The following is a 14323-nucleotide window of genomic DNA, read 5'->3' on the forward strand; positions in this document are numbered from 1 at the left end:
GGAGGACACCAATATCCTAAATGTATGGGATGCAGCAAAAGCAGTAATAAGAGGAAAATATATAGCAATAGAAGCTCACATCAAAAAACAAGAAAGAACTCAAAGAAACAACCTAATCTCTAAGCTCAAAGATCTAGAAAAAGAACAACAAAAAAACCCAGAACCAGTAGAAGAAAAGAAATAATAAAAACCAAAGCAGAAATAAATGAAATTGAAACTAAAAAAACAATCCAAAAGATCAATGAAACCAAGAGCTGGTTCTTTGAAAAAATAAATAAAATAGACAAACCCCTAGCCAGGCTCACAAAGGAAAAAAGGGAGAAAGCACAAATACACAGAATCATAAATGAAAGAGGAGAAATCACAACGGACACAGCAGAAATCAAAAGAATAATCAGTAACTACTATGAACAGTTATATGGAAACAAGTTCAACAATCTAGAGGAGATGGACAAATTCCTACAACTCTACAATCACCCAAAGCTAGATAAAGAAGAAATAGAACACCTAAACAGACCAATTACAAGCAGCGAAATTGAAATGGTAATTAAAAACCTCCCCAAAAACAAAAGCCCAGGACCTGATGGATTTACAAATGAATTCTACCAAACATTCAGAGACGAATTAGTGCCTATCCTTCACAAACTCTTCCAAAAAATTGAGAAGGAAGGGACAATACCAAACACGTTCTATGAAGCCAACATTACACTAATACCAAAACCGAATAAGGACAACACAAAAAAGGAAAACTATAGGCCAATCTCCCTAATGAACACTGATGCAAAAATCCTCAATAAAATTTTAGCTATCAGAATCCAACAATGTATCCATAAGATAATTCACCACGACCAAGTTGGATTCATTCCAGGGGCACAAGGATGGTTTAACATCCGAAAATCAATCAACGTTATCCAACACATCAACAAAAAGAAATATAAAAACCATATGATAATATCAATAGATGCTGAGAAAGCTTTCGACAAAGTGCAACACCCATTCATGATAAAAGCCCTTGAAATTCTTGGGATACAAGGAACATACCTCAACATCATAAAGGCCATCTATGACAAGCCAACAGCCAGTATCATTCTCAATGGTGAAAAGCTGAAAGCAATTCCATTAAGATCTGGAACAAGACAAGGATGTCCACTCTCACCACTGCTTTTCAATATAATACTGGAAGTCCTAGCCAGAGCAATAAGACAAGAGAAAGACATCCAAGGAATCCAAATAGGAAAAAGAAGTCAAACTATCACTATTTGCAGATGATATGATAATATACATAGAGAACCCCAAAATCTCCACAGAAAAACTAATTCAACTCATCAATCAATTCAGTAAAGTGGCAGGATACAAAATCAACACGCAAAAGTCAGTAGCCTTCCTATACACAAACAATAAATCTGAAGAAGAAGAAATCAAAAAAACCACCCCTTTTATTATCGAAACAAAAAAAATCAAATATTTGGGAATAAATCTAACAAAAGAGGTGAAGGACCTATACAAAGAAAACTATAAAACACTGTTAAAAGAAATAGAAGAAGACACAAAGAAATGGAAAGACATCCCCTGCTCATGGATTGGAAGAATAAACATTATTAAAATGGCCATCCTACCAAAAGCAATATACAGATTCAATGCTATTCCAATCAAAATCTCAATGGCATTCTTCAAAGAAATAGAACAATTATTGATGAAATTCATATGGAATCACCAAAAACCCCGAATAGCCAAAGCTCTACTGAAAAAAAAAGAAGGAAATGGAGGCATCACACTCCCAGACTTCAAACTATACTACAAAGCCATAATCATCAAAACTGCATGGTATTGGAACAAGAACAGACATACAGACCAATGGAATCGAATAGAAAATCCAGAAATAAACCCACAGATTTATGGTCAACTAATCTTTGACAAAGGAGCAAAGACTATGCATTGGAGCAAAGAAAGTTTGTTCAATAAATGGTGCTGGGAAAACTGGGTCGCTACATGCAAAAGAATGAAGCTTGACCACTACCTCACACCATACACAAAAATCAACTCAAAATGGATTAAAGAACTAGACATAAGACCTGAAACCATAAAATACATAGAAGGAAATATAGGCGAAACACTACGGGATTTGCACATCAAAGACATCTTTACAGACACATCACCCAAAGCAGTGATAGTGAAGAGAAAGATAAACAGCTGGGACTACATCAAATTAAAGAGCTTCTGCACAGCAAAAGAGACAATAACAAAAACAAAGAGAAACCCCACCAACTGGGAGAACATTTTTGCACCCAACACTAATGATAAAGGACTGATCACAAAAATCTGCAAAGAGCTGATGAGACTCAGCAACAACAAAGAAAATAATCCAGTCAAAAAATGGGCAGAAGAGCTAAAAAGAAACTTCTCTGAAGAGGAAATGCAAATGGCCAACAGACATATGAAAAAATGTTCAACATCACTTGTAATCAGGGAAATGCAAATCAAAACTACCATGAGATACCATCTCACACCAGTGAGAATGGCACATATTAAAAAAACTAGCAACAACAAATGTTGGCGAGGATGTGGAGAAAAAGGAACTCTCCTGCACTGCTGGTGGGAGTGCAAACTGGTCCAACCACTATGGAGAGCTGTGTGGAGATTTCTGGACCTACTAAACATAGAGCTTCCATATGATCCAGCAATTCCACTCCTAGGTATTTACCCAAAGGACACAGAAACATCAATTCCAAAGAACACCTGCACCCCTATGTTTATAGCAGCACTGTTTACAATAGCTAAGCTTTGGAAACAACCCAAATGCCCAAAAATAGATGACTGGATCAAGAAGATGTGGTACATATATACCATGGAATATTACTCAGCATTCAAAAAAGATAAACACATGCAATTTGCAGCAACATGGATGGCACTGGAAGGGATCATGCTCAGCGAAATAAGCCAAAAAGAAAAAGAAAAATACCGGATGGTCTCACTCATAGCAGGAATCTAGAAAACTTAAATAAGGGACCAGGAAAATGAATATAAGAAAGTGAAAATCAAAATCAACAAAAAACTATGAACCAGAGACACTTTTTGGGGGGTGGGGGGCGGGAGGGGAAGGATTGGGGTCAGAATGGGGCGTTTGCAATTGTATGGGGGAATATAAAAATAAAATTTAATATTTAAAAAAAAAAAAATAAATAAAAAAATAAAAACCAGTCTTGGTCAACACCCATAGAAGAGTCATCCTTCAAGCTGCCAAATCCTAACCCATGAAGCAGATATAATAAAATGGTTACTGCTGGGGCCTCCCTGGTGGCGCAGGCGGTTGAGTGCCACACTGTGAAGCTGTTAGCAGCCTGTGCAACATGGGTTCGATCCTGGCCGGCCGGCGAGAATCCCACAGGAGTTGGACAAGGTCCGGGAGCTACAGGACGAGACCTCTCCTGGAGAAGACGGTCCTAGAGGACCAGCCAACGACCCCTGAGACAGCAAGAATTGGTGAAGAGTACCACAATTCGGAGCTCACCAGTGCTGATGCAGGGAGAGGCCCAACGGACTTGGACTAACGGACTTGGACTGACAATCCCACCAGAAGGCAGAGGAACCTTGGCAGGTTGTTACATTTTGGGGACCGTGAGGGTGGATGGTATCGTTTAAAATCAAGGCATGGCCAGTGGGCCTTGGTATGAGAGCCCACAGTTGACTGAGGAAGCCCTCGCCAAGTTCTCTGCAGTCAGGCAGAGAAAAAGCCAACTGAGAAGGCAAAAGCTGAGGCCAAGCTTGGGAAGCCCTGAGTGGCTGTTACGCAGCTTAAATATGTTGAAGGCCAGTGAAGTTACCTGTGGGTGATGCCCTGCTCATTGTCAAGTGAGGGTGAGGAGCTGAGGAACCCGTCCTTGGGGGACAGGTGGGGAATGTGCCTTGGGGTGGAGCCCAAGCCGAAGAGGGGAGCAGCGGGAGACACAGGACAGGTCTACTCCCCTCAGCAGTGTATTTCGTCTGTCTGCCTGTTCTGCTCCCGGAGCTTGTCCATCTCCTGTGCCGCCATGACGCCTCCAGCGTTGTCACAGGCTCTTGGTCTGCTCCAGAGGTCTTCGGAGGGCTTCGTACCCGTCTGCATGGATCATCTTGCTGACTTACGCCAATTGTAGGGGGCAGGACAGGGAGGACACAGGGCAGGTTTTCTGACCTAGCAGACCAGGTAAAGGAGGAGTCCTGGAGCCCTCAGTGGCTTTTGCAGGCTTTTATTGGGATTTATCAGGCACATGGCAGGCAGGAGTGCCCCTCTGGCCTACATCCCAGTTCTTAAACACACACACACACACACACACACACACACACACACACACCTCTTATGTTACTGCCAAATTGAACTCTTACCATTTTCCAGGTATATGTTGCCCAATTCTGACTCACTCTTCCTTCTACACGCAGACCTTCTCCACAATCTTCAAATTCCAAATTCTCCATATAACCAAATTTTTATCTTATTCTAGACAATATGGCTACTTGAAAGCAAGTTCCATGTCTTTCTTTCAGTAAGTCTCTCCAGAGCACCTACAATGTGCCACATACTGTACAATGTGCTTGCCTTATACATTGTCACTTTCCCCAGGGCTTTGTGCAATGGAGGCTATTAGGCTAGATGACTTTACCAGTTGTATAGAATTGAGGTCTGCTAACACTGAAGACTATAACTTGGAAAAGGTTACTTTCATGCTGGTTTACTATAAACCAAAACCAGGCAGTGCAAAGGATACCTGAATCAAAATTACATGGTGTTAAAGTAGATGTATCTTATGGAGTCACACCCAAACTTTGGTGAAAAAGCCATCTGGTGAGTGGAGCAGAGAACCTTGGCCTACTACCGTTATGTTGTACAGTGGTTATGTAGGCATGGCAATGGCCAACCAGAAAGACATTCAGTAAAAGTTTACTGAAACAAGTAAGTAGCTCTGTCATTAATGAAAGCCAAAGACAAATCTAACTAGCTCAGCTAGCTGGTAATGGCTAATAGAAATAGTTAAAAACCTAATTGATTTTTAAACTATTCTTCCAACTCAACCATTAAATTTACTACGTCTGGTGTTTATCTATAAAAAGAGAAATCTCTTTTCCCCCCCAATAAGGACTTAAAGCCTTCTTAGGTAGCTTTACTGTGGGCATTTGATTCTCTAAAGTGAAATATTCTTAGAAAATGAACTGGTACCCATATGTTCATAACAACACATCAAGGAAAGGCTATGATTTTATTTTCAAAATTTTGGGAATAGTTTTCAGGAAAAAAAAAGTGACAACACACACAAATATTGAAATCATTCATTGGACTATCAACTTTTAGTGGAGGAAGAGTCTTGAAGCACTTTGAGTCCCCCTCCTTCTGAAAGCAGGAATCACTTATAAAATGTCCCTCACTTATACAACTAGTTCCTCAATCTTTCCCAAGTCTGATATACTTACATCTCATGAAAGTAACACAATTTTCATCATTTGAAAGAAAAGAAAGATTCAAATAAGAGATGCAGTCCCTTATAAATTCTTAGGTCCCTGTCACATATTTGAAACAGCCTTGCAATACACAGAGCACAGTTATTAGCTTAAAAAAACAATTCCATGGAGGGGCCTTCCACGTGGCACAGGGGTTAAGTCTCAGTGCTATCAAGCCATAGCCAGCCACTGTGGCATGGGTTTGATCTAGATTCGATCTCTGGGCAGAGAGCTAACCCACATGGCGCAGCAGACCTCTCTTGTCTTGCCCGCTGCTCCCCTCAGCAATGTATTTCAGTGGATCTGCCTGTTCTGCTCCACACTCTGTCTCTCATCCCCCTCCACCTCTGGCCTGGACCCTGGTTCTTACATGCATAAATAAATAAAGATAAATCTATAAAAAAAAATTCCACACATTTGTATGATTTAAATGTGAAGAGCTATGGTCACCTTCATCTATAAAAATTAGCAAGCTATATTCATTCAAGTATATTAATTTAATTGTACTTCATACAGTTTTATACTTGGGATGGGGGTGAAACAAAAATCAGCACAGAGCTGTAAATTAAAAAAAAATTAAAACATTATTATAAGATGTAATCAAGTGAAAATCAATCACAAATTTCCAATTACATAAATAAGTTCTATTATTGTGCTGAACACTAACACTATGGAAAGATCCTGATTACAATACAGAAAACATAAAATAGGAACAGTAAGTAAACACAATGATTTGGTTTATTTCTGATGGTCTACTTGTCCAGCTGCCAACCATTCGAATCGCCAAGTTTTCAACGAAGTGTGACTAGTTCTTCTGCAGAAGTAGGGTGAATGGCAACTGTGTTGTCAAAGTCAGCTTTTGTTGCTCCCATTTTGACTGCAACAGCAAAACCTTGCAGCATTTCATCACACCCAATTCCTTGCATATGGATTCCGACCACCTATGGGGAAAAAAATGAAAAACACTTGTAAAAATTTTTATTAGGTACACAGTTCACGAGAAGTACCTGATATTTTCAACCTAAAAAACTTTTATCCTATCTTGGGGCCTTTCTGGTTGTGCAGGGGTTAAAGTCTCAGCACTATCAAGCTATCACCAGCCACTGTGGCATAAATTCAATCCCCAGCCAGGGAGTTGACCCACATGGCACAGCAGACCTCTCCTGTCTCGCCTGCTGCTCCCCTCAGCAGTGTATTTCAGTCAGTCTGCCTTTTCTGCTCCCCACTCTGTCTCTGGTGAATCCTCTCACCCCTCTCACCTCTGGCCTACACCTGAGCTCTAATATGCATAAATAAAGTAAAATCTTAAAAAATAAAGTAGATAACTAATTAATTAATCTATGAAAATTTTATTGAAAAAACTTCCTCTTCACTGACTAGTTATGTTACATTTAAATTTACTTAGCATTACATTCTTAAATTTATCAATATTTCTTAGTTTCCTATCTATTGTGGTCTATTAGTCAATGGCAGCTTTTTGTGGCTTTCAAATATCCCCCCTATGAATGTAGCAGAACCCTCTTTCTAAGGGAAATAGTATAAAGCGTCTGTCTGTCTGTCTATCAATCATCCATCCATCCATTCACATACAGATAAAAGTAAAACTGTACCAGCTGAATCACGGAAAGCTTAACTAATTAATTAGTTCTCTTCCCTCACCAATACATCAAAATACCTCATTTCCATCAACCTTCAAGACACTTTTAGCTTACTAGACTTCCCCCATACCTTTTCCTCTTTGTTGGCACAAACCATTTTCATTACACATTTTGTCTTCCTTTTGGTAACTGCATGATACATTGGGGTAAAGGTGGTTGAATAGGTCTTCACATTTTCTTTTCCATATTTATAAATGGCCTCATCTATAATGCACAGAATAAAGCATTTGTCAAAAACTAAACAATAACAATGAGCTATCATAAGGAAAGATGGCTAGAAATATATAACCTGAATTAAATCACGAGGAAAAATAGTAAACAACATCACAAATGATGTATGTTCAAGTCACAAAAGACAAAAGAAAAGATGAACAATTTTTCTTCTTAGTTAAAGGAGAGATATGAAAACTAAATGCAATGCATTACCTTGGACTAAAACCAGGACTTGAGAAAAAAAATGTTAAATCACATTTAATATATAACTGACAAAATTTGAATAAGGGGAACTGTGGGGGAGGGTTATTAGGACTTTGATGGTATTTGTAGTATGGTAACACACATTTGAAAAGGTATGAACCTGTACTCCTAAAATATACAGTTGTAAACCAATGTCATCTTAATTTAAAATGAATAAAGATTTTGCAGGGGAGAGAAGGAAATCATAAATGACCTTTGTTTGTAAATATCTACCTTCTGTGAGTCCCACTGTCCCAATAGGAGGGTGGCTGAACACAACTGTGGGAATGTTGCTATAGTCCAATTTAGAATCTTCTTTGCATTCAAAAAGTCTATGGGCAAGTTTTCGGCCCGCAGCTATTGCAACTGCAAAGATACAGTAAAATCAGAGTTTGGCTTATTTTTCATCTTAACACAGCAAAATGGTTCTAACCATTTATTTATCTGGCTTAACATACTTACAAAGCTTTATGCCAATACTCATTATAATATCCAGTTCAACATAATAAAGACAAATGCCTTAGCTAACAATTCAAAACTATGAGCTTACACATATTCTGTACAATCTTGGCATGCACACAAAAGACACATTTACAAGTCCCAATTATCTAGAAATTTACCTACTGAGAATGTTACTTTTATTTAAAATTTACTGAACAAACTACATTAGTTTCAATCTTCAGCTGTGTATCATTACCATATTCATTTCACAGTACAATATTTTAGTTTATTTTTATAAACTTTTTTAAGTTTATTCTCTTACCCTGTTTTTATTCTTATATTTAGGATCGGGGGAATGCCTAAATTCAATAAAAGCATCAGTTGTTTACTGTTTTCAAATTGACAGTTTTTCTTCCCAAGTAAGGTATCAGTAGTATACACCACAAACTTTCATCACTTTGACATAATGTCAACTGTTAGGTCATGTTAAGAAGTTTTAGAAACTTCCTTATTTTGCTTTTGTTAAGAGAAATTCCTAAAGGCATTATAAGGCTTTGGGTGTGTGACTGGGTTAAGTTTTCATGCTGAGGAGAGACACTGGGCCATTTTTGAAAGTTGAAGTCACATAGATTACAGAGTGAAAGCTGATGGAGTGATTGTTACTGATAAAAAAGTGGCACAAGCAGCATGAAATAGTTACCTAGGAAGTAGGTTGAAATATGGGATTCAGGGAGTGAGGAACAGTATTGATTTATTGAAAATGAACTTTCATACAAGAACACCATTATTAATTACTTCTTTCCAAAGCCACTTTTTCCACTGTCAAACAACTCAGATTCTAACTTATTATAATGTTCGTCAGAGAGTGACCATAGCATCCATATAAAAAATCCAGTCTTCATTAAGCATTTAAAATGGCTTTTAAGGAAAAATACATATTCAGAAAATGTTAGGAATCCAATAAACATCTGTTTCAACACATTCTAATCATTTTGACAATATGACACTCATCCTTTTCACTTTGCTTAAGTTGACTTGACTATCAAAGGCTGAATATTCCTATGTAACACACAGGGTTGCTCTTGCCCGAGAGGATAAGGAACATTACCTGGAGTCAGAAGAGCTTTTCCACACACATCCCCAACCGCATAGATGCCTTTTACATTAGTATTCTGGAATTCATCTACTGTGATATGACCTTTGTCATCAGTTTGAATGCCCTAAAATTGTGAAGGGACATCATGTAAGTATATGGCCTATCTACAAAAACCAGCAGATCAAATCTCTGGCTCTACCTCACTTCAGGAAACTCTTCAACCTGAATCTTGAAGAAAGCACAAGATTCGGGCCTCCTTGGAGGTGCAGGGGTTATGTCTCAGCACTATGAAGCTATCAGCAGCCAGTGCAGCACAAGTTTGATTCCAGCCAGGGAGCTAACCCACATGGCACAGCAGACCTCTCCTGTCTTGCCTGCTGCTCCCCTCAGCAGTTTATTTCAGTCAGTCGCCTGTTCGGCTCCCCATTCTGTCTCTGGTGAATCCTCTCACCTCCCCGCACCGCTGGTCTACACCCCAGCTCTGGTCTATACCCCAGCTCTTATATGAATAAATAAAATAAATCTTTTGAAAAATAAATAAAATGGAAACTCCATTTAAAAAAAAGCCAGCTTGTTAAGATGTTTTCATCATCATTCATTGAATCTTGTGATTTCTTTTTTGTTGTTGTTGTTCTTTTTTAAAAAGATTTATTTTACTTATTTATGTATACAAGAGCTGAGGTGTAGGCCAGAGGTGTGGAGAGAGGGGTGAGAGGATTCACCAGAGACAGAGTGGGGAACAGAACAGGCAGACTGACTGAAACACACTGCTGAGGGAAGCAGCAAGTGAGACAAGAGAGGTCTGCTGCGCCATGTGGGTTAGCTCCCTGGCTAGGGACGCAACTCATGCTGCAGTGGCTGGTGACAGCTTGATACAGCTGAGACTTTAACCCCTGCACCACCAAGGAGGCCTTGATGTTTTCCATTTTAATATTTGGTTCAACAAAATACATCTTTTGTAAATAAACTCAGTACGAGACCAACCAAAAAAGTGAATAAAGCAATAAAAACAAAAAGCCTAGAGTTGCCACTTACAGGGCACCAAGGTCAGGCCTGCCCCCACTTTTTAAAGGAAGTGGGGCTTTTTGTTCCATATCTTTTGTTTAATTTAAAAGGTAAATATTGTATCATTTTTGAGGTTTTTTTTAATAGAACTTGACTTTGCAACATACAATTCAACTGACAGGTAAAAGTTAAAAGGAATCACCTAACTATAAGATGTGCTACTTGCTATCCCTGTACAGTCCATCTAAGACAGTGCTTTTCAACTTTTTCCACTGAAGCACCCCTACTAAAGGAGGCTCTCACATTACCAGGGCAGAGCCTGAAACAGTCATCAAAAACAAATTTCTTTAAGCCTTACAAGTTTATCTTTAAAAATCAAAGCAGGGTATATATTCTACTCTGATATACATATAGATGCTTCCTTTAAGCTATTTTTCCTAAATAATGAGAGAAATTTTGCTCCAACATAATGGGTCATGTTCATCTTAGGGCTCAGCAGATCCGAAGTGTGTACATTCCCATGTAAGAAGTAGCAAGTTTTTCCACACACAGCTAGCGGAAAGTGGGCAGTAGGTAGCATGGTAGTTAAGAGCCAATAGAGACCTACGTTAATATCTACTAATCCACTAACAAGTAATGAGACCTTGGACAGACACCTAGTATTTATCAAGAAATATCTGAGCTTCTAATACAAATGAGGCATCAACCTAGTCACTGTGCATACAGTGGTACATAATATAGATATCCTTCCTATCCCTAGAGTTTAAAAGCCCAATGAATTATTTATGCTCCTTGTGTGGTTAGTTTCCTTACCTTAACCCCCTCAAAGAGCTACTGACAAGACTACATACATATTGACAAGACATATACATAGTAATAATTTAAATTGCATTATACAAATATATCATAATACTGAATGTAAATGAAAAATTCTCCCTCATTAAAAAAGATTTCAGCAAATACAGTTGAAAACTGAACCTACCAAAACCTACATCAGTACAAAGGCAAAATAGCTAAGAGGTAAAAAGTTGGATGACTAGTATTGTTAACATGAAAATAGACAACTAGTTTTTACTAAACCTCATTGAACAATGAGATTAAAAACAACTAAAATATTTCCTTGGTATTTTTAAATTTTATTTATTTAGTTTTTTAAAAAGATTTATTTATTTATGCATCCAAGAACTGGGGTGTAGGCCAGAAGTGTAGTGTTGTGGGGTGAGAGGATTAACCAGAGACAGAGGAGCACAACAGGTGGATCTATAGAAAACACTGCTGAGGGGAGCAGCAGGCAAGACAGGAGAGGTCTGTTATGCCATGTGGGTTAGCTCCCTAGCTTGGGATTGAACTCATGCTGCAGTTGATGCAGATAGCTTGATAGTGCTGACTTTAACCCCTGCGCCACCAGGGAGTCCCCCTCCCTAATATTTTTTTTTAATAAGATTTTATTTATTTATTTATACAAGCACTGGATACAGTCAGAAGCGCGGGAGGGTGAGAGAATTCACCAGAGTCAGAGCGGAGAGCAGAACAGACAGACTGACGAAGTATACCACCGAGGGGAGCAGTGGATGGCAGGAGAGGTCTGCACACCACCTAATATATTTTTTTTAAAATCTTTTTTTTGAAAGATTTATTAGCCTTTTTTTTTTTTATAGAGGCATGTTTTTTATTTATTTATTTTGTTTGTCTGTTTTGTTTATACAAGCACTGGGTACAGTCAGAAGTGTGGGAGGGTGAGAGAATTCACCAGAGCCAGAGCGGGGAGCAGAGCAGGCAGAAGGACCGAAGTACACTGCTGAGGGGAGCAGCGGGCGGCAGGAGAGGTCTGCGCGCCATGTGAGACCCTCCTCCGGTTGCTGGGGAGCAGCCGGGGATTGAACCGGCGCTGCCGAGGCCGCGGGCAGCTTCGCAACCCAGCGCTCAACCACTGCGCCACCGGGGAGGCCCCACCACCTAATATTTTTTTAATGGTGAAAAATACCTTTGACAAAAAAGGGAACTCACACTGTAACACATTAATATTAGAACATATATTATAATGTTCCACACTGTTCAAGAGGCTCCATCAAATACAAAAATTTCAAACATGTAAAATATTAAGAGTAGGATGGCAAATTAGAAAAATCATCTCATCAATAACAGTTGGTTATTATGCTAAGAATGGTTATTATGCTTAAATTAGAGCCTCCCTGGTAGCCTAGGGGTTAACTTTCAGCACCATCACCTCTACAGCCTGAGTTCAATCCCGGCCAGCGAACTAACCCACACATGGTGCAGCAGACCTTTCCTGTCTTGCCCACTGCTCCCCTTAGCAGTGTATTTCAGTAAATTCACCTGTTCTGCTCCCTCTTCTGTCTCTGGTGAATCCTCTCAACCCCCACACCTCTGGCCTACACTCCAGTTCTTTTATGCACAAATAAATAAAATAAAAATCTTATAATAAGGGAATAATTATTTTTTTTAAATGGAAATTAGTCAGTATCTAAGTTAATTATGTTGCTGTGCTTTCTTACATACCTTTCTCCATAACCCAATGAGGCAAATACTATTTTTATTCCCATATTTAAGTGAAGCCATTGAAATTTTAGAGTAATTAAACTGCTCGCTTAAGGCCATGCAACTGGAAATAATGGCACTAAGGTTCAAAACTGGGTCAAACTCTGGGACCCATGCCGCAAGCTAGTATAACCACTTTCCTTCAAAATTTAACGAACAAATAAGAATACTAATTATAGCACTGGTAGATCTGCTTCATGTCTGTTCCCAACCTTGAGTATCACAATTGTCTAGAATGAGTTACACACCCAGCAATTGGGATTAGAGCTGCACTCAATAAGGAATAATTACAGGGCTTTAAATAAACAAGTATCATAGTAAAAAGGAAACCTCTGAGGAGGTGATGTTAGCCAAGAAACTGTTGGGCAGCCTAGATTAGGTGGTGGGGATCTGACACAAGGTGAAGGCACTAGAAAGGAAAAAGAATCTTCTTTTAATTCAAAGGAAAAAGCAATGGGATTTTATGACAAACTGCATGCAAGGAGTAAAGAGAATCTAAGAGAACCCACGTAAGTTTTGGGACACAGGGGATGGTGGTGGGAAAGCACAGGTGGAAAAAAACAGATTCAGGAATGTTCTGGGCAGACTAAGTCATCTTACCAGTTTGTCTAAATTCAGGCTCCTGGAATTTGGGTTCCGCCCAATGGCCCAGAGCAGACAGTCAACATCTGGAATCGTGGTCAAGGTGGGCTTCCTACCAGGGACTGAAGTGATCATACAGAGTTCTAAACCTGAAGACGTCTTCTTAACCTCCTTGATCTACTGACAAATAAAATGTGTTAATGAGGGAGGAGGCAAAGCAAATGAAGAGCAAACTAGAATCTTAAACATTGAAAAAAAACCCCACTGAATATTACTCATTGACACATTGACTTCTCCCAAAGGCCACTCATACTCCCTGGAACCCAGCCTTTTTCCCAGATTGCCACAAATCACAGTTAATGATGAGACATGTCAGCTCATGTCACTACCATGATGCTTCAGCTTAAAACCAGGTTTTTTTTTTTCAAAAATTTATTTATTTAGACATACAAAAACTGGGGTGTAGGCAGGAGGTGCAGGGGGTGGGGTGGGAGGATTCACCAGAGACAGAGTGGGAAGTAGAACAGGTGGATCTACTGAAATACACTGCTGAGGGGAGCAGCAGGTGAGACAGGAGAGGTCTGCTGCACCATGTGGGTAGCTCCCTGACCATGGATCAAACTCGAACTCAGTACTTATGCTGCAGTGGCTGGCCATAGCTTGATAGCACTGTCTTTAACCCTTGCACCACCTGGGAGGTCCTAAAACTAGGTATTTTAAACTGTGCATTTTACAGAATGGGAAAGGGGTTAAGATCAAGCTAGGGGAGTGAGGCCAGTCTAGAGTTCAGTGAAGATCCAAAGGTGACTCTGACGCTGACTGCTACCACCAACTAGCATTTTTACATTCACAAAGCATGTTCACATTCATCGTTTCACCTGACATGACCTTTGCTGAAAGGGTGAAGCTATGGCAAAGAGAATCATTTTTACATTCTTTACAATCATTTACAATCTTTACAATTACAATCATTTTTCATTTCTTTAAGAAATGAAAACCTTGAAATTTAGGTGATTCCCTGAGAGCTCAAGTACTTTGTAATTCTGTCTATGGAACC

The 14323-nt window shown here is 39.2% G+C and overlaps 1 protein-coding gene across 1 annotated transcript in view; it reads right to left on the reverse strand.

Moving 5' to 3' along the window:
• Positions 1-6195: 6195 nt before the first annotated feature.
• GSR (glutathione-disulfide reductase) overlaps positions 6196-14323 on the reverse strand; it is a 34527-nt gene continuing 26399 nt past the window's right edge. Inside the window, exons 9-13 of the mRNA XM_037526007.1 lie at positions 13285-13443; positions 9133-9244; positions 7818-7949; positions 7198-7331; positions 6196-6410 (exon numbers count right to left, since the gene is read on the reverse strand). Coding sequence (XP_037381904.1) covers positions 6261-6410; positions 7198-7331; positions 7818-7949; positions 9133-9244; positions 13285-13443 — 687 coding nt within the window. The 3' untranslated portion in view covers positions 6196-6260. The remainder of the gene's footprint in view (positions 6411-7197; positions 7332-7817; positions 7950-9132; positions 9245-13284; positions 13444-14323) is intronic.

Source organism: Talpa occidentalis, unplaced genomic scaffold (genome assembly GCF_014898055.3).
Source record: "Talpa occidentalis isolate TD23 unplaced genomic scaffold, MPIMG_talOcc4v2.1 talOcc4.4, whole genome shotgun sequence".
Lineage (NCBI taxonomy): Eukaryota > Metazoa > Chordata > Mammalia > Eulipotyphla > Talpidae > Talpa > Talpa occidentalis.